Below are 23716 nucleotides of genomic sequence, written 5' to 3'. Positions count from 1 at the left end.
GTTTTTGTTTATTTACAAATCTGCATTCCAGTAGATGACAATTTTTTAGCTAATTCAATTGTTTTTTAGTTGATAGACATTTGGATAGTTCTATTTATTGATTGATGAACATTTGGATTGTTTCCAGGTTTAGACCCTTACAAATCAGGCAACTAAAAACATTCTTAAACACATGTTTTGGTGAATATATTGTGCACTTTTATTGATTTTATGCTTGGGGTGGAATTACTGTATGACATGTATGACTATGTTCAACTCTAGTAGATAAGGAAAAACAGTTTTCCAGAGTGGTGGTAAAAATTACTCTTCCATCAACTGTGTGTGGGAAGTCACTCCACTTCCTTGTTGATACTGTCTTTTTTCATTTTAGCTTTTCTGGTGTGTGCCAATTCCTGTTTTTGAAAAAAAAAATTGTCCTAGCTATTGGCATGCCCTCAGTAAACCTCCATATGGGAAGTGGGATGTCTTCTTTCCTTTCATAAGAGCATTGCACCAGTCTGACTAATCACTGAAGCATAAAGTTATATATTTAGCAAGGAATGCAGAATAGCATTCTGGTGGTAAATGCTGCCCAATACTTATCAATAACTTTGCTAAGTGAAAGCATAGGTATAAAGTGCATTAGTCAATGTTTCGAATGTAAGTACAGAAATCCCTATTCAAAATAGTTTAGCCAAAAAGGTAATTAATTGACTCTTGTAGCTGAAAAGCCAGTCTTGGCTGGCTCCCGGGATTAAGCTTCACTTTCCAAATCAAGACTGCCTCCCACTGGGCTGCTTCTCTTCTCAGGCAAGCTTGCTTCCTGTCTGGAGGCCAGGATTCTGCCAATAGCTCCAAACTCCCATCAGTAAACCAAAACCAAAACAACAGCCACATTAACAAAACTCTTCGTGTCTTTCTGGAACTATCAAGTCCCGGAATTGGGTTTCCTTGGCTCTTATTGCACTAATTATGTCTTCTTCAGCTCCAGGTGGCTGCCAGATCCCTCTGGACCACATGCTTTTAGAGAAGCAACAATTCTCTGAGGAAAATTGGGGGTGCTATTACTAGAAGAAGGGTCAATGGTAGGTGGGCGGCAACAGTAACAAAATAGCCACTGCAAGCCAGACTAAGTAAAAATAACACAGTCTAGTTATTCCTGTAGGTCCTACAGGACTTACCCTTGGATGAAGCAATACTGCTGGAACGTTGCGTATGTGGACTACATCATTTTAGGCTCTGTGGAATTGCTTTTATTGAACTGTGTTAGGACATTCTGTTACCAGCCTGCATTGAGGTACAATATGATGAACAGTCCTGTGGAATTCCGTGCATTATTGTAAGACGGTATTGAGCACACCGTTTATTTCCAATGCCACATTAGAGGATTTCATGGGAGAAATTTCTCCCTGGTCTCTGCACCAGGAAGAGTCAAACTGTTTCTAAAAACCTTTCATGATTTTATCTTATGGATACTGTGATTCCTCAAAATGGTAAGGTTTCCTTCTTTGCATTGCTAGAGTGATAGGGTCAATTTTATGGCTTGTTTTAATCAAGTGTGCTAGGCTTTGAAGCATGGATTCTTTTAGTGCTAGCCTCACCCCTTTATTTTTATATTTCCTTCAGTATTATTTCCCAGTTCTCACACTCTCTCTTTTGTTCTATATCCTTTGTAAACTTTCTTAAATCTTTTCTGAGACAAAGTTGAGAAATACGTATAATTTTATATAGATTTCATTTTATGCATTGAAAATGGCACCAGAAAGTAAATAAATCTGCTTGGTTTTAGCAAGAAGTTTATTAACAGGAATTATTTTGGGTTCCAGTTTTAGATGGAGGAGTTGTAAAACACTACAGAATTAAAAGACTGGATGAAGGGGGCTTTTTTCTCACCCGGAGAAGAACCTTTTCAACACTGAACGAATTTGTGAGCCACTACACCAAGACAAGTGACGGCCTGTGTGTCAAGCTGGGGAAACCATGCTTAAAGGTGAAAATGCTTTCAAGCTGTGTTTTTTTATTGAAGTTAACTTTTTTCCTTCAGATATCTGAGTATTTTTCATGGAATATCAGTTCAGGAAAAAAATTGTCATTTTATTACCTGAGGCGGGTATAGGCAAACCATGGCCCATGAGCTCACACTGATGTGTGCTTGTTTTGTAAATAAGTTTTATTTGCACAGATGCTCATTCATATATGAGTTTTCTTTGGATTCTTTTGTGCCATAACAGCAGAGTTTAGAAGCTGCAACAGAGACCATAGGGCAGGTGGTAAACTAGAATATGAGTTCTAGGAGGGCAGGGGTCTTGCTTGTTTTGTTTATAGAAAAGCACCTAGTCAATTCTTAAAACAATTTTACTTACTAAATGAATGAGTAAATAAATGACTGAACAAATAAAGACATGAAAAAATGAGTTTGAAAAATATAAAACATTTAATTATGCAAAAATAGATGATACGTATAATAAAACTATAGCCAAATAGTTTGGGAAGGATTTGTGGGTGAGACGGAACTTCAGCTGGGCCTTGAAACTGAGAGGATTTAGCTAGGCAAAGAGGTAGACAGAAGTCATTCCATACCTGAGTGAGGATGGCGTTAGGTATGGGATCAGACAGGTGGACAACGAGGTGCCTGACTTCCCAAGATTTGGAAGATCAATTTGAAGAGTTAACAAATGCAGATTCTACCACCATACTTTTTGTTTTTGAAGTAATTATAATACAGTTTACAATATTTTGTTTTAAAAAGTTTTATTTAAAAGTACCTAGACTATTATTTTCAACAAAATAATATTAAATTTACATTTTTTTTAAACAATTGCTCTTATTATTCTATGAAACAGATCCAGGTCCCAGCTCCATTTGATTTGTCATATAAAACCGTGGACCAATGGGAGATAGACCGCAACTCCATACAGCTTCTGAAGCGATTGGGAGCTGGTCAGTTTGGCGAAGTATGGGAAGGGCTGTGGAACAATACCACTCCAGTAGCAGTGAAAACATTAAAACCAGGTGCGAGAACAATAAAGGTTAAATGGCATATGTTGATTTTTATGAGCTCAATTTAACACTATAAATATCTAAGAGGTCATAGGGTGGCTAATACTGGCAGCAAGCAGGTGTTGTGGTCATTCTCTCTAGCCCAGGTGACCCCAACCTATGGATAAGGCATTAAGATATAAAAACAAGACACACTTCCCGGTTCAGCTGAGTCTTAAAATATCACTGATTGAAGAGTCTGACAACTCTTCTCTTCTCTGGAGTTAGGATTCAGTCTTCCAATGTCCTTCTTCCCATTTCGTTCCTAGCCTTAGTTAACAGATACTGACTTAGCTGAAAATATTTAAAAAATCAGAAGGAATCTTTATACTATTCAGGGAACAACTATTTTTAAAAGTATTAATTTTGTGTGGTTAAAAGGCAAAATGGTCCATCTAAAGAAACTTGTATTTGAAAATGTAGGAACTTTTTTTCCCTTCCATCTTGCTTTTTCCTGTGATGGCAAGTTAAATTATACTGAAATCAGTGTTTATTCAGCCAGGCTTTATTCCCTCCATTTTAAAGAGGGACTAAGTAACTTTCCAAATATTTTCTAGTCACATGATCTTGAGCAAATTTTTGAACTCTATGCTTCAGTTTTGTCATTTGTAAAGTAGAGATAATAGTAAGGCCAACCAGAAAGATAAATTAGGTCATTAGTGGAAATGCTTTGTATAGTGCCTGGTTCACAGTAAGTGATGGATAAAAACTATTATAATAATGAAAAAGTCGGTAAATGGCATAGCTGGGATTTGAACCCACATTTATTATGGAAGTGACAGTCTATACAAGTGCAACATTGCTTATAGTAGCCTCATATATACCTTTATAACAGAGGTAAGAATAATCAACATAGGCTAGATTGTAGTTTTCTGGGAGACCTGCATTATTTGCCTAGCCCAGAATTCTTAGAGGTTTGGTAAACCTCCTGATGGCAGAACTTGAGCACTTGGGATTTGTTGGCTAGCAGCATAGGGTAACACTATGGTTCCCAAACTGTGTGCCAAGGCTCATGGGGGCACCACAGTGAGTTCACAAGAGTGCTGTGGAATACTTAAAAGTTTTGAAGTCAACATCCTGAATATTGTACAAGCTGCTACCTTGAAGTAGTTCATGGTTTCAACTTTAGAACAACATTCCTTTTGTTGACATCCTATCTTTGTGAAGCTGGGTTTTTGATAGTTGCTATGGTCAAATGCAAAATCCACACAAAAATCAATATGGACCAGAAAATGGGGGTAGCAGTGCTTCATCTGATTCTAAGATTGGAGAAGTTGTGCAGTGTCCCAGGGATGCATATATCACTTTAGTAAGCACTTGCAGTTAAAAATTAAGTGAAGAATTATCTTTTCCTTTCAATTTACCTGTGCTACTTTTTCAAATGGCTATTAAATTGTTAAGATAAATACTTCTTAACTTGTTTGGATCTAACCCAGTAATCAAAATAACTGTTAGTTTTTTTTTTTTATTTTCACTTAGAGACATCATGAAAAAAGTTATGGAGACACTAAGGGTTCCATGAATTGAAAATGTTGGGATCCTCTGGTGTAACAAGTGAATAGTGTCAAATTTGATATAAGATAAATCTGTGTTTAAACCTGGCTCTGCCCTTTGTGACTTTGGACAATTTTTTAACCTTTTGGAATCTTCTCATCTGGAAGTGGGAATCATAATAGTTCCTAATTTCTAGGGTTTTATGAGGACAAATGGAGTCAATGTACGTAAAGTATATGCAGCAAGTTCTTAATAAATGTTAGCCTCCATGGGGCTGCTGACAGATGTGTCCACTGAAGTGCAAATTTACTAGTGCAGGAATTCAGTTTCAGCATTTTCATCTGCCAGATGAAACAAGAGACAGGCACTTTAAAGTGGCCAGATGCTATATGAGTGCATTCTATTCTAGCACCTGAGATTTTCACAATCACTGTGTATATGCTTTTAAACCCTAATCTTGTTAATAAATGGTGGCTAAACTTTATTGTCCAATCTAATAATTCTTTTCTAAGAAGAGGCAACTAGCTAGCCTTCCTAACATTGTTCTCTAAGGAAGCCCTTTGGGAAGTCAAAAGACAACAAAAAAGTCAGATTTCTCATGTTAAAAAAAAACCACAATAGCTTTCTCTCCAACAGGAATAATTATTATTGATTTACAGTGTAATAGCCACAAACAGCTTTAGTGATTGGTTAAATGTCTTCACTTCACTGGGGCCATTAATCAATCTTAGCAGCTATTTATTGCTGAGCAGGCTACTATGCAATAAAGATGAGCCTGAAATGAACTCCCACAGTAGCTTTGACAGGCAAAAATTAATATTTAATGTTACATTACTAGCTGAGTTGAGATTGGGTTTCCTTTACTCTGCAGCTGGTGAGCTATAACCAGCATGACCATGAAGGAGTGCTCTGAAACAGTCTTCACCTGCAGAGGCTCTGACCTACTGTGATTTCAGTTCTTGTGCATAGTCTGATTTGGGAATGAGTTTGAGTGCCCTGTATTGCTTGAATCTGATGGCCACACAACATAGAAATTTCATTAACATAAATATATATTGTATATATAATTTTCTTTTTCTTTTCTTTCTTTCTTTCCTTTTTTTTTTTGAGACAGAGTCTCACTCTGTTTCCCAGGCTGGAGTGCAATGGTGTGATCTCGGCTCACTGTAACCTCCACCTCCCGGGTTCAAGTGATTCTCCTGCCTCAGCCTCCCGAGTAGCTGGGATTACAGGCACCTGACACCACGCCTGGCTAATTTTTATATTTTTAGTAGAGACATGGTTTCACCATGTTGGCCAGGCTGGTCTCTTAACTCCTGACCTCAAGTGATCTGCCTGCCTTGGCCTCCCAAAGTTCCGGGATCACAGGCATGAGCCACCATGCCCAGCCTAATTTTCTGTATGGTTATCATAATTACTGCTATCACTGGAAGCTTCTTTTTTTGGGGGTGGTAGTTGGGGGAGTCCCCACTATATTATATTTGACCATGGGCCAAACTAGTTGTAACAATTAAGAACAAAGTCTCTTATTATGGTTTAGGTGTCTCTTATTCTCAGCTCCATTTTGTGACCATGATTCCAAATTTTAATCCTATTTGACTGTGTGGAGTAAACCAGTGGTGGAGATGGAATTGAGGGAGCTCAGAAACATGTAACGGAAAAGAGAATCGGCCATTTTCTCCTATTCTTTCTCTTTAAGTACTTGTCCCTTTTCTTCCTTAGCCTATGAAATATACTTACAGCTGGTCTGTTTGGTTTTTCCAAGACTATGCATATCAATGATAATATAAATAATGATCAACAGTCACTGAATACATACGTGCAAGCATTGCTATTATCTTGGTAATGATCTTGCAATGTCAGTAAAATTATTAGCCATGTTTTACAGATGAAGAAACTGAAGTTTAGAGAGGTTTGATAACTTGCTCAAGATCACACAGGGCACTAGTGGCAGAGAGTTGAGATTTGTCTAGAATGCAGAGTCTGATCAGTCCAGTTCTGAACTTCTGGGTTCTCAAAGGGGAGACTGCTCAAATGTTTTATGTGAAATGATGTGCAGGTCACATGTAACTAACTCAACTTCACATTAATAAACGAGTCACAGTGTTGCCTTAGAATGTCAAAGCTTATCCATGCCTGGGTTTAAATATCAGTTGTAAAGTCTTCAACATCGAGAGGATGATGAATGTAGTAGTCTCTTTGAGCATCAATGGAAACTATATTTGCATTATTCATAGTGAATACTAAGATGTGAAATGACAGTATTCCTTTAATTACAGTAATGCCTCTGAAACATCATATTCTAAAAGAAAAGATTTTAAAATTACTGATGAAATGTAAACTCCAGATAATCTTCCTCCTCTTAGATTTTATTTGATGTCAACTACTTGACACCTTGCATGGTGAGTCAGAGTGGATCCATTAAAATACAATTTAATTGCAGACAAGTCTTCTAAATAGGCCTTAATATTGTCTCTCCTCCATTTGGCCACGCTATTAAGGCTCTGACTGTGGAAGCAGATAGTACAGGAGAAAACATTAAGTACCAGTTTCGCGTTGAACATATAAAATGTGAACAAAAACCCCATTAACTTTTGGGGATGGTCTTGGATGTTTTCCATTTGGTCTACACACTATGTTCCTACAGAATTAAAGACAAAAATATGGCAGAATGTCACTGTTTTAGGATTCTTGTCCAGCTGTTCCCACAGTGGGCACCAAGGACAGGGCAGCTATCAGTCTCTGGTTGCAGTAATTAAATATTCAGTGACCTTCAGTGCTCATGTTCATAGAATGTTTTCCTTTTGTGTTAAGATGCCTTGTTTTATCAGTTAGATTGTCAGTCTTTCCTTTTTCCTTCATTTTTCATGTAGACCTGAATCAACCTCTCTTCACCTACAGGTCATAACATATAAACCATATACTCCTGATGCACCAACACATCCAGTTATTAGGTTGCTCTGGCTGAACTGATTCTCTTCTTGATAACTCTGAAGATTTGTGATACTGAGGCTCTTACTCTACTGAGAAGCAGGAGGCAATCTTGATGATTCCCACCAGGCTGCTGTGAGGATAGGAATGCCTCAATAACATAAAGTGATTTCTCCCTCTTCTTGTTTCAGGTTCAATGGATCCAAATGACTTCCTGAGGGAGGCACAGATAATGAAGAACCTAAGACATCCAAGGCTTATCCAGCTTTATGCTGTTTGCACTTTAGAAGATCCAATTTATATTATTACAGAGTTGATGAGACATGGAAGTCTGCAAGAATATCTCCAAAGTAAGCTAAAGACTTAATACAAGGGAAAAAAAGGAATTTAGTTTAGCTAGTCCCATAAATGTCAATTTAGCAAGCCTTCTGTAACCGAAAGGATATTTACTATGTGTATGTCTGTGAGAATGAATGTCTTAACATTAAATGGCTCAACTACTATTTAATAGGTTATATATTGTATACTCAAAAGGTGGAAAATATTTATGCAGTGGAAGAGAAAATTATTCACAACAGATATATTAGGGTAATTGAATGTAACGTGGGAAGTTAAAGAATGGATGTTTAGCATGATGCTTTGCATGAGCTTTATTTCCTACACTAATTGAACATTATCAGTTATGGACCAGTATTTTCTATGGCACAGAGAATTCGGGGACATGGAATACATTTGGGGAAAAAGGGAGGGAAGTATCCTATGTTTATTTTATTTGCTGGTATTTGACAACATTGTACTTGTTGCTGTTTAAAATGCTTCCACTGCTAGGCAACATAGGAATTGTCAGACAAAAAAGCAGAAATATACTATTGCTTTATTTCTCTGTTTGCTTCCTGTAGTCAGAGAAGACTGAAGGGCATTGTGAAATTTTGATGTTTATTACAAATGGATAATTTAGTAAACAACAATACAGTATAATGAGCATTAAAATGAGATGTTCAAAGAAGGTGAGATCAAGTACTGACAATAATTCGAGCTTGAAAAGGAGACTTCCATAATTTCTTGAAATGTCAGGGTGGAATGACAGAATGTTTAGAGGTAAAGGGAGGTGAGAATGATGAAACAAAGATTTCATAAAGATAAGAATATCCTCTGATTTCAGGATGACTTATGAAGCTGGTAACATTAAACTACAAAACAAGATAAGAATAACAAAGAACATAATAAGGCCTGTTGAATGCTGTTAAAAACAGAAATATACTCAGCTTCCTTGCAGAAAAATATTGAATTTAACAGCATCAGAATATGTTACTCACCATAGAAAGATTAAACTCAGCTATTAAATAACCCCTTTTGCCTTATTCCCAGGACAAAGTGCAAAAGTGGTCTTGGGTCATAGCTAACCAAAAATGCTTTATAAAGGTCCCTAATAATATTCACGTAATTACATCTAATGGCCTATTCCCCATCCTCAGATCTATCAACAGAATTTAATTCAATAGATGCTTTCTTTTCCTGGAAACATTTGCTTCATTTGGCTTTCAGGACACTTCACTCAATGGCATTTCCTCCTTCTTTTCTTGGTGGTTCTTTTCAACCTATGGGATTTCCTTCATTCCCAGACCCTTCAATATCTTGGAGTTCTCCAAGACTGTTCACAACATCACTAGTTCCCTTATTAATTTCATCTAATTTCATTGTTTAATTTTTTATGTCCTGACAATTCTCCAAATTTTATTCCCCCTTTACTTGAGATCATACCCAACTGCCTTCTTAACTTCTCCACTTGAATCTTGTATCAGTCTGCATAATGTAAATATGCTGCAATAACTAACAGTCTCCAAATCCCCGAGGGCTTAACACAAATGTTTATTTCTTATCCATGCTACATTGCAAAATAGGTTGGCTGGTGGCTCAGTTCTTTTGATCACCCTGGCAGAGAAAGGGGATGAGACTAATCTCACCCTGATTCTTAAAGCTTCTGACCAGAAGAGACAGAGGTAATTCTGTTCCCTTTCCATTTGGACAAATCAAGTCAAAGATGGTAGGGAAGTACAATTCTCTAAAGTGCTTGAAAGGAGGAAAAAATCATTGTTTGTGAACAGTCCTAATTTCTACTATAGTAGAAATGTCTATTAGACATCTCAAGATGATATGCCCCAAACTGATCTCCCTGTATTCTCCCCACTAATCTGCTACTCTTGCAGTCTTTCCTTCTTTGACCATATCAACTCAGGCCTAATACCTTGGCATCATCTCTACTTTTCATGTCCCATCTCTAACCTGCTAGCAAAATCTCATTGGCTGGCCTTCAAAATATATAGAGGATTTTACCTCTCTTCAATGCTCCTACCCTGATCCAGGCTGCCACCTGAATTCTGCAGTAGCTCCCGGCTGGTCTTCATCTTCTGGTTCTTGTCTCCTTCAGTTTCTTCTCAACATAACAGCTAGAGAGATGCAATTAAAATGTAAATCAGAGCATGTGTAACTCATGAAGTCTTGCATGGCCTGGCTGTCTATTCCCTCTCTGATCTCATCTTCTACAACCTTCCCCTTGCTCAGTCTTCGTCAGCCACACTAGCCCTCTTTGCTATTTTTCCTACCATCCGGGCATGCTTTTGCCTCACTCGTTATTTCCTCTGCCTGAATTTTTTTTGTTGTTCTGACATTTATCCACATGCTCACTTCTCATTTCCTCAAAATCTATACTTAGATGTTTCCATCTTGGTGAGTGCTTCACTGGTCACCCTTTGAATTTTAAAATTTAATCTCTTTCTACTGACTCTTAAAGTATTCCTCTTTCCTTGCTTTTTATTTTATCTTCTTGGCTGTTAAGCATCTTATACTGTGTATCTTATTTATTTGGCTTATTTTTAGTATGCTCTGAATATAACCCCACACAGGCAGATAGTGTTTTCTTTGTTTCAGAGTTAGAACAGTGTCTGGCACATAAGAAAGTATATGCTAATTAGGTATTGAATAAGTAGATTAAGTTGGGACCATCCTGAACCTAACAAGATTGGGACTTGGAGTCAAGCTTGTTTTGAGACTCTTGGTATCAGCTTGAAAAGATCCACTTGGTACATGGCTAACACCTTTGACATTGAGGATTTCTGTGGCTTGGTAATTTGGTTTACTCAGGGCTAGGTATGAACCCTATCAGCTTCAGGGTTAGGCCATTAGGGTCAAGTTTACCAGTGCCTTCATTTGTGAGGATGATGCTTAGCAGCCAGGAGGAGTAATGAACAAATGCTCACTGCAGACAGCCCCTTCCCCAATCAAGAGGGTTCACAGTCAATAAAGTGAAGCCTTAAAATGGATGTGCCACTATAAAGCCTTAAAATGGATGTGCCACTATTAAGCAGCCCATCATGATGAATATTATTAAGCTGAAAGATTCTTGAGTAATGGAATATAATTGAAAATATTTTCTTGCTGCAAATGTAAAATGTCATAGGTTTGTGAACTTTTACATCAGTTTTGACCTCTGTTGGTTGTATTAAAAGTATGTGTTGATGTTTACTTAGGCAGTACTGAGGCTACTGCACCCTTCAAAGTAGGAAATGTGTGTCACTCAATTTCCTCCAGTATTATGCCTGTCAGTGCAAACTTTTTTCTATCCACTGTGATAGGATTAGATGTCATATGTGATAGTTGAAATAACATACATATTTTTTCTATATAACCATTTTTGTAGTTTCTAAGCTTGGCTGGATAATTTTTGTAATACATTTCTCCAAAATGAGAGAGATCTGTAAAAATCTTTAGTATTGTGTATTTAGTATTGAGGGTAATTAATGACAGATATATCTTATTACAATTTAAAGAGGATAAATATCTCCATTTTTTAAAAGTTTAGTTTGGCTTGTTTTTTCCCAGTAAATACTTATAGAACATCTATTATAGGTCAGACAACTTGTTACCTATTCCTTTGAGTAATAGGAATTCCTATGAAATGGGGGAGAATAATTGCAATACTTACTTCATATAGTTGTTCAGAGTATTAAATTAGGTGATTGACTGGAAATGAACTATATGAGATAGGAGAGGATCATATATATACTTTTTTTTTCTTTAAAAAACACTGTAGTACCTTGTGACAGGCAATTTCTAAGTCTTTTATAAATATTAACTTCATTCATTTTTCTTTGTTTTCAATTTTTTTTTATTTTTTAAACTTATACTTAAATTCTGGGATACATGTGTAGAACATGCACTTTTGTTACATAGGTATACACGTGCCATGGTGGTTTGCTGCTCCTATCAACCCGTCATCTACATTAGATATTTGTCCTAATGCTATCCCTCCCCTTGCTCACCACCCCCCAACAGGCCCTGGTGTGTGATGTTCCCCTCCCTGAGCCCATGTGTTCTTACTGTTCAACTCTCACTTACGAGTGAGAACATGCGGTGTCTGGTTTTCTGTTCTTGTGTTAGTTGCTGAGAATGATGGTTTCCAGCTTCATCCATGTTCCTGCAAAGGACATGAACTCATATTTTTATGTCTGCATAATATCCCATGGTGTATATGTGCCACATTTTCTTTATCCAGTCTAACATTGATGGGCATTTGGGTTGGTTCCAAGTCTTTGCTATTGTGAATAGTGCCGCAATAAACATGCGTGTGCATATGTCTTTGTAGTAGAATGATTTATAATCCTTTGGGTATATACCCAGCAATGGGATTGCGGGGTCAAATGGTATTTTCTAGTTCTAGATCCTTGAGGAATCGCCACACTGTCCTCCACAATGGTTGAACTAATTTGCACTCCCACCAACAGTGTGAAAGCATTCCTATTTCTCCACATCCCCTCCAGCATCTGTTGTTCCCTGACTTTTTGATGATCCCATTCTCACTGACGTGACATGCTATCTCACTGTGGTTTTGATTTGGATTTCTCTAGTGATGATGAGCTTTTTTTCATATATTTGTTGGCTGCATAAATGTCTTCATTTGAAAATTGTCTGTTCATATCCTTTGCCCACTTTTTGATGTTTTTTTTTCTTGTAAATTTGTTTAAGTTTCCTGTAGATTCTTGGTATTAGCCCTTTGTCAGATGAATAGATTGCAAAAATTTTCTCCCATTCTGAAGGTTCCCTGTTCACTCTGATGATAATTTCTTTTGCTGTGAAGAAGCTCTTTAGTTTAATCAGATCTCATCTCTCAATGTGGGCTTTTGTCGCCATTGCTTTTGGTGTTTTAGTCATGAAGTCTTTGCCCATGCCTATGTCCTGAATCATATTGCGTAGGTTTTCTTCTAGGGTTTTTGTGGTTTTAGGTCTTATGTTTAAATCTTTAATCCATCTTGAGTTAATTTTTGTATAAGATGTAAGGAAGGGGTCCCATTTCAGTTTTCTGCATATGGCTAGCCAGTTTTCCCAACACCATTTATTAAATAGGGAATCCATTCCCCATTGGTTGTTTTTGTAAGGTGTGTCAAAGATCAGATGATTGTAGATGTGTGGCGTTATTTCTGAGGCCTATGTTTTGTTCCATTGGTCTAGATATCTGTTTTGGTACCAGTACCATGCTGTTTTGGTTACTGTAGCCTTGTAGTATAGTTTGAAGTCAGGTGGCATGATGCCTCCAGCTATGTTCTTTTTGCTTAGAATTGTCTTGGCTATACAGGCTCTTTTTTGGTTCCATATGAAATTTAAAGAAGTTTTTTCTAAATCATGAAGAAAGTCAATGGTAGCTTGATGGGAATAGCATTGCATCTATAAATTACTTTGGGCAGTATGGCCATTTTCACAATATTGATTCTTTCTATCTGTGAGCATGGAATATTTTTCCATTTGTCTGTGTCCTCTCTTATTTCCTTGAGCAGTGGTTTGTAGTTCTCTTTAAAGAGGTCGTTAACACTCAATAAACTAGGTATGGACAGAACATGTCAAAATAAAAAGAGCTATTTATGACAGACCTACAGCCAATATCATACTGACTGGGCAAAAGCTGGAAGCATTCCCTTTGAAAACCGGCACAAGACAAGGATGCCCTCTCTCATCACTCCTATTCCACATAGTATTGGAAGTTCTGGCCAGGACAATCAGGCAAGAGAAAGAAATAAAGGGTATTCAAATAGGAAGAGAGGAAGTCATAATATCTCTATTTGTAGATGACATGATTGTATATTTAGAAAACCCCATTGTCTCAGCCCAAAAACTCCTTAAGCTGATAGACAACTTCAGCAAAGTTTCAGGATACAAAATCAATGTGCAAAAATCATAAGCATTCCTATACACCAATAATAGACAAACAGAGAGCCAAATCATGAGCAAACTCCCTTTCACAATTGCTACAAAGAGAATAAAATACCTAGGAATACAACTTACAAGGGAACTTCATTCATTTTTCTAACCACATTATGAGGTAAGTATTATTAGTCCCACTTCACAGTTGAAGAAACAGGTGTGGAGAGATTAGGTAATTCATCCAAGGCGGAAGTTTGGCTTCATAGTTCATGTTTTTAACTATATTCATAGCACTGATGTTATCTTCCTAACATCAACCTGTATTAGTTGTCTATTGCTGCACAAAAGATTACTGCAAAACTTAGTGGCTTAAAGCAGCAAATGTTTATTATCTCACAGTTTCTGTGATTAGGAATCCAGGTGTAGCTTACCTGGGTCTCCTAGTTCAGGGCCTCTTATAAGGCTGCAGTCAGCATGTTGGCAAGTACCCAGTCATCTGAAGGCTCTGATGGAGGTAGATCCACTTTTAAATTCACTCATTTGACTCTTGGCAGGAGTCGTTTCCTTCTGGGCTGTTGGACTGAGGAAATCAGTTCCTTTCTGGTTGTTGGCTGCAAGATTCCCTTTGCTCCTTGCTACGGGGAGCTTTCCACATAGCAGCTTGCTTTATTAGAGTGAGCAAGCGAGAGAACAACAGGGTGGAGATTATCTGTAAGGCAAATTCACAGCCTCTTATAATTGAATTTTGGAAGTGATATCCCACCTACTTCTGCCATATTCTGTTGTTAAACATGAGTCACTAGGTCCAGGCCACAATTAGTAGAAGAAGCTTTCACAAGGGCTTGAATATCAGGAGGTACGGGTAACTGGGAGCCATTTTAGAAGATACCACATAGCTCACGGTTAGTAACCAGCTTGTCTTAATTTCCATACATTTCTTTTCTTATTGAGTGAATTTGATATCAAAAGGCCTAGCTGTTTTGGCTATCATAGCAGCAATGTTTTGCCATTATGCTGCATAATATTTATTTTCATTCTCACATTTTTAGACTGAATAATGTCATCTTCTATAATATACAATTCAAAACTCTCTTTGACTTAATACAAAACAATATACATTTTTTTTTTGATATAGGCCAGACTGCTCTGCTAGGTGGCTTTCTCTAAAGGGTAACACAGGGATTTAGACTCATGTGGCTCTACCATTTTGAAATGCATCCCTGTAGCCATAAAGATATGGGAGATTTTAAGAGCCAGGCTTGTAAGTGATGTTCATCATTTCTGCACACAGTGCATTGCCCAGAACTAGTGACAGGGCTCAACTTAACTCTAAGGGAAGATGGGAAATGTAATCTTCTGTGTGTGCTCAGGGAAAAAAGAAAGGACTAAAGGATTGGTAAGGAGTTAATTGTTAATTTCACCTCACATCTTATTGAGATATGCTACTTGCCTTAAAAAAGTAAATATATATGTACACACACACACACACACTGCTTAAGTCTTTCCCTTAAAAAATTCTTTTGACTCTATTTATTTCATTTTTTATTAAAAATATCATATATGTAGAAAACACATAATCATATAATATTGTTTAACATGTAATTATAAAGCAAACAGATAAGCAACCATTCAGTCACTGCCCAGATCAAGCATTAGAATGTGGCCAGCACCCTAGAAACACCCTGAATACTTTATCAATTACAACCCCTCACTATCCAAAATTTTATGATAATTGGTTTCCCATTACTTTATGTTTACCTCTACCAGAACCTTCTTGTCTTCCTTCTTGATTAGGATTTTGGAATTTGCCACCTCCTTCTTCTGTCTCCATGTCCCCCACTCGTATTTAGCCCTCAAATCCTTATACCCGATCTCCAGTCAAACTGCTCTTCCTATCCCCAAGATCACTAGGGACTCCCTTCTTATATTCGACAAATGTCTTAGTCCTTTTCTTCGTGGACTTACTTGTAGAATTTGACTATGATGGCATTTTCTCTTTCTCAAAACCTTTGACTTGTTACAAGCTTCTCCAGTGGTTTTCTTCTCATATTCTTCTGGCTGATTCTTCACAGTTTTCTTGTAGGTTTATCTTCCTCTGCCCACCCTCAATATTGGTGTTTCTCTGTCATTTCCTAGCAATCACACCCACTTTTACTGTTTTAACTCCCACTTATAACTTATGATTGTTAAATCTATATCTCTTGCTGCATATTCTCCCCTGAGTTCCAGACCCATAGCTTGTTTTCCTTCAGTCGTTTCCACATAGGTAATTCATATGTATCTCTAGCTTAGCAAGTTCCATGTTTTATCTTGATTAGATAGGAGCAATGATAATAATAGATAGGATCTATTGAGTTCTTTCTAGGTGCCAGGCACTGCTTTAAGTGCTTTACATGAATTAATTCATTTTAATTCTCATTTTAACAACAAATACCATAAAGTAGTTACCATTATCATTGTACAGATGAGGAAACTGAGGCATAGCAATGTTAAGCTGCTTGCCCAAGGTCACAAAGAAATATCCTTGATTTAAAGTCTAGCCCTCTAACTTCAAACCAGGTTTCCTGACCTCTGTAATGTATATAGCTGCCTCTCAAGTCAGGGCTTGTGTCTAAGCTTTTGACCATGAGTCTAATGGACTTTATGTAGTATTCAGCTTATTGAGACGGGGATATATAAGAGTAATATTAGTTTGAGTTAATGTGAGATTCTTTTAATTCTCCAGACATCTAAAAACATCTGTCAACAGTATGGCAGCTAAATCCTACCCAGAGATGACTCACCCCATTTCAAAGTAGAAGGAGTCAGTATTATTTTGTGTACAAATACAAAATAGGTAAGTCAAATACAAATACAAATGAGTCAGTCACCACAAAATAATGCTGACCCCCCTCTACTAATAACAATCAAACTGATTGTACTATATAAATTTTTTATACTTAGTTATAAAGAATTAGCAGTAGGAGAAACTTTGCCTATCGAAGGTATGTGCATGTCTGGAGAGATGAGCAACCTATTCTAAGAATAACAGACTAAGACAGAGAAATAAAATAATGTATCAAGCTTGGTGGTACAAATGTAATATACATACTTTATAACTATGGATAGACCTTCATATGTGTTAGTGAGCTAGTTTTTAAAAACAACATGATGGAAGAGTGAGAATTTTTCATTGGCTCAGCCACAAAAGTTAGTATTGTTTTATAGGCTCGATGACTAAAACAAATTATGCAATGCTTGAAAGAAATTCAGTAGCAGTTGAGTAATAATTTCCATGAAGAAATTAGTGACATGTGGTATTGAAATCATGTGAAAAAAAAGCTCAACAGCACTTATCATTAGACAAATGCAAATCAAAACCACAAAGATACCATCTCTCACCAGCCAGAATGGCCATTATTAAAAAGTCAAAAAATAACAGATGCTGGCAAGGTTGTGGAGAGAAAGGAATGCTTGTACACTGTTGGTAGGACTGTACATTAGTTCAACCATTGTGGAAGACAGTGCAGCCATTCCTCAAATATCTCAAAACAGACCTACCATTTGACCAGCAATCCCATTACTGGATATATAACCAAAGGAATATAAATTATTTTATTATAAAGACACATGCACATGTATGTTTCTTGCAGCACCATTCACAATAGCAAAGACATGGAATTAACCTAAATGCCCATCAATGGTAGAATGCATAAAGAAAATGTGGTATGTATACACTATGGAATACTATGCAGCCATAAAAAATGAAATCATGTCCTTTGCTGCAGCATGGATGGAGCTGGAGGCCATTATCCTTAGCAAACTAATGCAGGAACAGAAAAGCAAATACCACATGTTCTCACTTATAAGTGGGAGCTATGTTAACCCACATAGAGGGGAACAACACATACTGGGTCCTATGAGAGGGTGAAGGTAGGGAGGAAGGAAAGGATCAGGAAAAATAACTAATGGATACTAGGCTTAATACCTAGGTGATGAAATAATCTGTGCAATAACCTCCCCCCCCATGACACAAGTTTACCTACATAACAAACCTGGAAATGTACTCCTGAACTTAAAATAAAAGATAAATACATTTTTTTTTTAAAAAAAAAGGCAAAATAGCCAGACTCTCAGATAATTGTAGCCACGTTTAGATCATGTGATGACTTGTTACTTGTAATACTCATTCAAGGAAGAGAGGGCCTTGCCTTATTAACCTTTCACAGCAAATTAAGTTGTGTTAATGATAAATATATATATTTTGCTCAACAGATCAGTGCCATTGTACTTAATCTCACTGATAGCTCATTCATTCAAAATTCTCAGAATTCACTTTAATAGTTCAAATGTTCTCTAAGGTAACTTTCTTACTTTTCTCTTATTGCTTAGATGACGCTGGATCAAAAATCCATCTGACTCAACAGGTAGACATGGCGGCACAGGTTGCCTCTGGAATGGCCTATCTGGAGTCTCGGAACTACATTCACAGAGATCTGGCTGCCAGAAATGTCCTTGTTGGTGAACATAATATCTACAAAGTAGCAGATTTTGGACTTGCCAGAGTTTTTAAGGTGGATTTAGTTTTGTTTTAATTAGTTTTTGTAATAGGTCAAAAGTCTAACAGTTAGTAGACCAATAGATATACTGTTATTCCTTAAAACAATGTTTCTCCAAGTTCTGTAGTCCATAAACTACTTCAGTAGTCCAAAACCTTACAGACAAACTACCTGCACATTCCTATTTCTTAATCAAGGAGAAACAAAATAGAGAAAACAATGACCAACCAGATTGGAAAGTATGTACTTAAGTTTATAGTTGAATTAATGATCTGTTTTTCAGTTAGTACCAGTCACCTCTGTTTGCCTCTGTTTCCTTTACAAAAGCAGTACACTTTGTGCAGTGTTAACCTAACCACCATTACTCACTGTATACCAGATTAATTTGCATGCTGCCGGAATTCTTCAGCAATCATTGGCTTTTTGATTTCCCCATTTTTACCTCAGTCTGAAAGATACTATATAGGAGATGTAATATTAGGTGTTTTTCTCTTAAATTAATTTTAAATTTCCACATTGTACCCTAAAAATGTGGATATAGGGCATAAAACAACAAATAAATGATTCCCTTTTAATCTTCATGAATTCATCATTTTTTTTCTTTTTGTAAATTAATTAGTACCCCAGTGAGTTTATATATTAATTTAAAACACTTGGATCCTACTTTTCATTATTAGCAAGTGGTTACCTGGTAATTATCAAAGTCAGTGGTTTTTCAATATCATCAGTAAATCAAATAATAGACTTTGCTTCCTTTTTTTTTTTTTTTTTTTTGGCTCAAGAACAGATGTGAAGCCAGAATCATCATGTATTAATTCTCCAAATGTAGTAGAATGTTTCTTTCAGTGCTATTCTTGGCACATAGTAGGCTCTTAAATAATATTATGTTAATGACTTCCCACATATTTTTCAGTCTTGTATGCAAGATTCAGAATTTGCTACTGTAATTGTCAATTGAACTAAGCTCATTTTGAATCTTTTCTCTCTAAATTTTGAAGTGAAGCAGATTATAGGTGAATGAGGGTAGCAAAAAAAAAATTGCTTTAACTTGGCCTGATTCCTTAATGCATTAACAGGTAGATAATGAAGACATCTATGAATCTAAACACGAAATAAAGCTGCCGGTGAAGTGGACTGCGCCCGAAGCCATTCGTAGTAATAAATTCAGCATTAAGTCCGATGTGTGGTCATTTGGAATCCTTCTTTATGAAATCATTACTTATGGCAAAATGCCTTACAGTGGTGAGTAATTAATTCTGAAGTGGACCTTTCTGCTGCAGGTCACTTACTTAGGTGTGATTTTGACTGCTTCGCCTAGACTTAGAGGGCAGAGTTATGAGGCTGACCATACCATGTACCTGTGGGAGCTTGATAGATAAAATTTGATGATGATAATTTGCATTAATGAGGTGGTTTATTGCTTCCCTCTCCTTTGCTAGTGAATTGCAGTCTTATAGACATCACTTGCTGCAGGATTTAGTTTAATCTGTGTAACCTGAGAAGGGGATGGCAGACCTTAAAGCTTTGCCAAGGATATTGACTTACTTAGTAACCTGGAGTATAAATGGCTATAAGTTTAAGACTCTGACCTTTAACTTGTTTTTTTTTGTTGGTTCCGTTCTGTATTTTCTAGGTATGACAGGTGCCCAGGTAATCCAGATGTTGGTTCAAAACTATAGACTTCCGCAACCATCCAACTGTCCACAGCAATTTTACAACATCATGTTGGAGTGCTGGAATGCAGAGCCTAAGGAACGACCTACATTTGAGACACTGCATTGGAAATTTGAAGACTATTTTGAAACAGACTCTTCATATTCAGATGCAAATAACTGCATAAGATGAACACTTGAGAAGAATATCAAATAATAAAGTAGCAAAACAAATTCAAATAATCCATTCCAAAGTACAATGTTATCAACCAACTGCACAATCAGTTTATTCTGACATATTCAAGTGATAGGATAAAGTTGTCCATGTGTTATGAAAAAGATTATTTGTGCATTTTATTGATTGGGCAACACTGCAGGACAGTCAAGGTGATATATAATTTCCTCACTGCCTGGTAAAATTAAGCACACTAAACGAAGTTATTTTTCTTTTTAAGAGATACTTACATTTCCATTTATTGTTTGAAATGCCGATCAAGAGAATCAACAGATGATAGTCAAGTTTTACTCAGTGACTGTTGTAGCATTTTCCTGTTTACTGATTAGAGTGGTTATTCATTATTCCTCAGATTGCTGAATCCCATCAGGCTGTTATTATGAAGGAATTTGATTGCTTTGCTGCACAGCAGGACCTGTGCTTTGAGATTTTTTTTTTTCTTTTAAAATATCCTGTAACTACAATGATGGTAAAGCCACATTAAATGACTCGAATGTACTTGGAGTAATTGCACATTTGTTTCTATGCATAAAAAAAGATGCAGCTGTTGAGAAAACGAATTAAAATCTTTTTCATTTTGCAGAAGGAAATGATGGAATTTTTCTATACCTCAGTATGTGTCAACTGAGAGTCATATACATTAGTTTTAATCTCCTAATATTGAGAATCAGGTTGCAAAACGATGAGTTATTATCTATGGAAATGTGAGAAATGTCTAATAGCCCATAAAGTCTGAGAAATAGGTATCAAAATAGTTTAGGAAAATGAGAGGAGAACAGTAGGATTGCTGTGGTCTAGACTTCTGGGTAATTAATAAAGAAAGAGAAGTACCCTTTGGCCTACAGATCAGAGTTTTATTTTTTTTTATTTTGTACTTTTTATTATAGTTTAAGTTCTGGGGTGCATGTGCAGAATGTGCAGTTTTGTTACATAGGTGTACAAGTGCCATGGTGGTTTGCTGCACCCATCAACTCGTCATCTACATTAGGTATTTCTCCTAGTGCTGTTCCTCCCCTAGCCCTCCATCCCCTGACAGGCCCCAGTGTGTGATGTTCCCCTCCTTGTGTCCATGTGTTCTCATTGTTCAGCTCCCACTTATGAGTGAGAACATGCTGTGTTTGGTTTTTTGTTCTTGTGTTAGTTTGTTGAGAATGATGGTTTCCAGCTTTACCCATGTCCCTGCAAAGGACATGAACTCATCCTTTTTTATGGCTGCATAGTATTCCATAGTGTATATGTGCCACATTTTCTTTATTGTCTGTCGTTGATGGGCATTTGGGTTGGTTCCAAGTCTTTGATATTGTGAATAGTGCCACAATAAACATGCATGTGCATGTGTCTTTATAGCAAAATGATTTATAATCCTTTAGGTATATACCCAGTAATGGGATCGCTGAGTCAAATGGTATTTCTAGTTCTAGATCCTTGAGGAATTGCTACACTGTCCTCCACAATGGTTGAACCAATTTATACTCCCACCAACAGAGTAGAAGTGTGAAAGTGTTCCTATTTCTCCACATCCTCTTCAGCATCCAAAACAGCATCCTGTTGTTTCCTGAGTTTTTAATGATTGCCATTCTAACTGGTGTGAGATGGTATCTCATTGTGGTTTTGATTTGGATTTCTCTAATGATCAGATGATGAGCTTTTTTTCATATGTCTGTTGGCTGCATACATGTCTTCTTTTGAAATGTGTCTGTTTAAATCCTTTGCCCACTTTTTGATGGGGTTGTTTGTTTTTTTCTTTTAAATTTGTTTATGTTCCTTGTAGATTCTTGGTATTAGCCCTTTGTCAGATGGATAGCTTGCAAAAATTTTCTCCCATTCTGTAGGTTGCCTGTTCACTCTGATGATAGTTTCTTTTGCTGTCTAGAAGCTCTTTAGTTTAATTAGATCCCATTTATCAATTTTGGCTTTTGTTGCCATTGGTTTTTGTGTTTTAGTCATGATGTCTTTTCCCATGCTTATGTTCTGAATGGTGTTGCCTAGGTTTTCTTCTAGAGTTTTTATGGTTTTACATCTTACATTTAAGTCTTTAATCCATCTTGAGTTAATTTTTGTATAACGTGTAAGGAAGGGATCCAGTTTCAGTTTTCTGCATATGGCTAGCCAGTTTTCCCAACACCATTTATTAAATAGGGAATCCTTTCCCCATTGGTTGTTTTTGTAAGGTTTGTCAAAGATCAGATGGTTGTAGATGTGTGGCGTTATTTCTGAGGCCTCTGTTCTGTTCTGTTGGTCTAGATATCTGTTTTGGTACCACTACCATGCTGTTTTGTTTACTGTAGCCTTGTAGTACAGTTTGAAGTCAGGTAGCGTGATGCCTACAACTTTGTTCTTTTTGCTTAGAATTGTCTTGGCTATGCGGGCTCTTTTTTGGTTCCATATGAAGTTTAAAGTAGTTTTTTCCAATTCTGTAAAGAAAGTCAATGGTAGTTTGATGGGGATAGCACTGAATATATAAATTGCCTTGGGCAATATGGCCATTTTCACAATATTGATTCTTCCTATCCATGAGCATGGAAAGTTTTTCCATTTATTTGTGTCCTCTCTTATTTCCTTCAGCAGTGGTTTGTAGTTCTCCTTGAAGAGGTCCTTTGCATCCCTTGTAAGTTGTAATCCTAGATATTTCATTCTCTTTGTAGCAATTGTGAATGGGAGTTAACTCATGATTTGGCTCTCTGTTTGTTATTGGTGTATAGGAATACATGTGATTTTTGCACATTGATTTTGTATCCTGAGACTTTGCTGAAGTTGCTTATCAGCTTAAGGAGATTTTGGGTTGAGACGGTGGGGTTCCCTATATATACAATCATATCATCTGCAAACAGAGACAATTTTACTTCCTGTTTTCCTATTTGAATACCCTTTATTTCTTTCTCTTGCCTGATTGTCCTGGCCAGAACTTTCAATACTATTTTGAACAGGAGTGGTGAGAGGGGGCATCCTTGTCTTGTGCCAGTTTTCAAAGGGAATGCTTCCAGCTTTTACCCATTCAGTATGATATTGGCTGTGGTTTTGTCTTAAATCTGTCATATTATTTTGAGATACATTCCATCAATACCTAGTTTATTGAGAGTTTTTAGTATGAAGGGGTGTTGAATTTTATCAAAGGCCTTTTCTGCATCTATTGATATCATCATGTGGTTTTTGTCATTGGTTCTGTTTATGTGATGGATTGTGTTTATTGATTTGCATATGTTGAACCAGCCTTGCATCCCAGGATGAAGCCAACTTGATTGTGGTAGATAAGCTTTTTGATGTGCTGCTGCATTCGGTTTGCCAGTATTTTATTGAGGATTTTTGCATGGATGTTCATCGGGGATATTGGCCTGAAATTTTCTTTTTTTTTTTTTTTTTTTTTTTTTTGCTGTGTCTCTGCCAGGTTTTGGTCTCAGGATGCTGCTGGCCTCATAAAATGAGTTAGGGAGGAGTCCCTCTTTTCCTATTGTTTGGAATAGTTTCAGAAAGAATAGTACTAGCTTTGTACCTCTTTGTACCTCTGGTAGAATTTGGCTGTGAATCTGTCTGGTCCTGGACTTTTTTTGGTTGGTAGGCTATTAATTACTGCCTCAATTTCAGACCTTGTTATTGGTCTATTTAGGGATTCATCTTCTTCCTGGTTTAGACTTGGGAGGGTGTATGTTTGCAGGAAT

The 23716-nt window shown here is 36.8% G+C and overlaps 1 protein-coding gene across 8 annotated transcripts in view; it reads left to right on the top strand.

Annotated features, from left to right (window-relative positions):
* Nucleotides 1-23385, top strand: part of FRK (fyn related Src family tyrosine kinase) — a 167319-nt gene extending 143934 nt beyond the window's left edge. For all 8 annotated transcript variants that reach the window (XM_054491775.2, XM_054491772.2, XM_063666518.1 and 5 more), the window contains 6 exons: nt 1806-1969; nt 2823-2991; nt 7635-7793; nt 18007-18188; nt 19250-19415; nt 19807-23385. In XM_054491775.2, the coding sequence (XP_054347750.1) occupies nt 1806-1969; nt 2823-2991; nt 7635-7793; nt 18007-18188; nt 19250-19415; nt 19807-20018 (1052 nt within the window). In that variant the 3' untranslated portion in view covers nt 20019-23385. The remainder of the gene's footprint in view (nt 1-1805; nt 1970-2822; nt 2992-7634; nt 7794-18006; nt 18189-19249; nt 19416-19806) is intronic.
* The last annotated feature ends 331 nt before the right edge of the window (nt 23386-23716 follow it).

The sequence above is a fragment of the Pongo pygmaeus genome, chromosome 5, assembly GCF_028885625.2.
Source record: "Pongo pygmaeus isolate AG05252 chromosome 5, NHGRI_mPonPyg2-v2.0_pri, whole genome shotgun sequence".
Taxonomy (NCBI): domain Eukaryota; kingdom Metazoa; phylum Chordata; class Mammalia; order Primates; family Hominidae; genus Pongo; species Pongo pygmaeus.
This window is presented reverse-complemented; position numbering and strand designations above follow the sequence as displayed.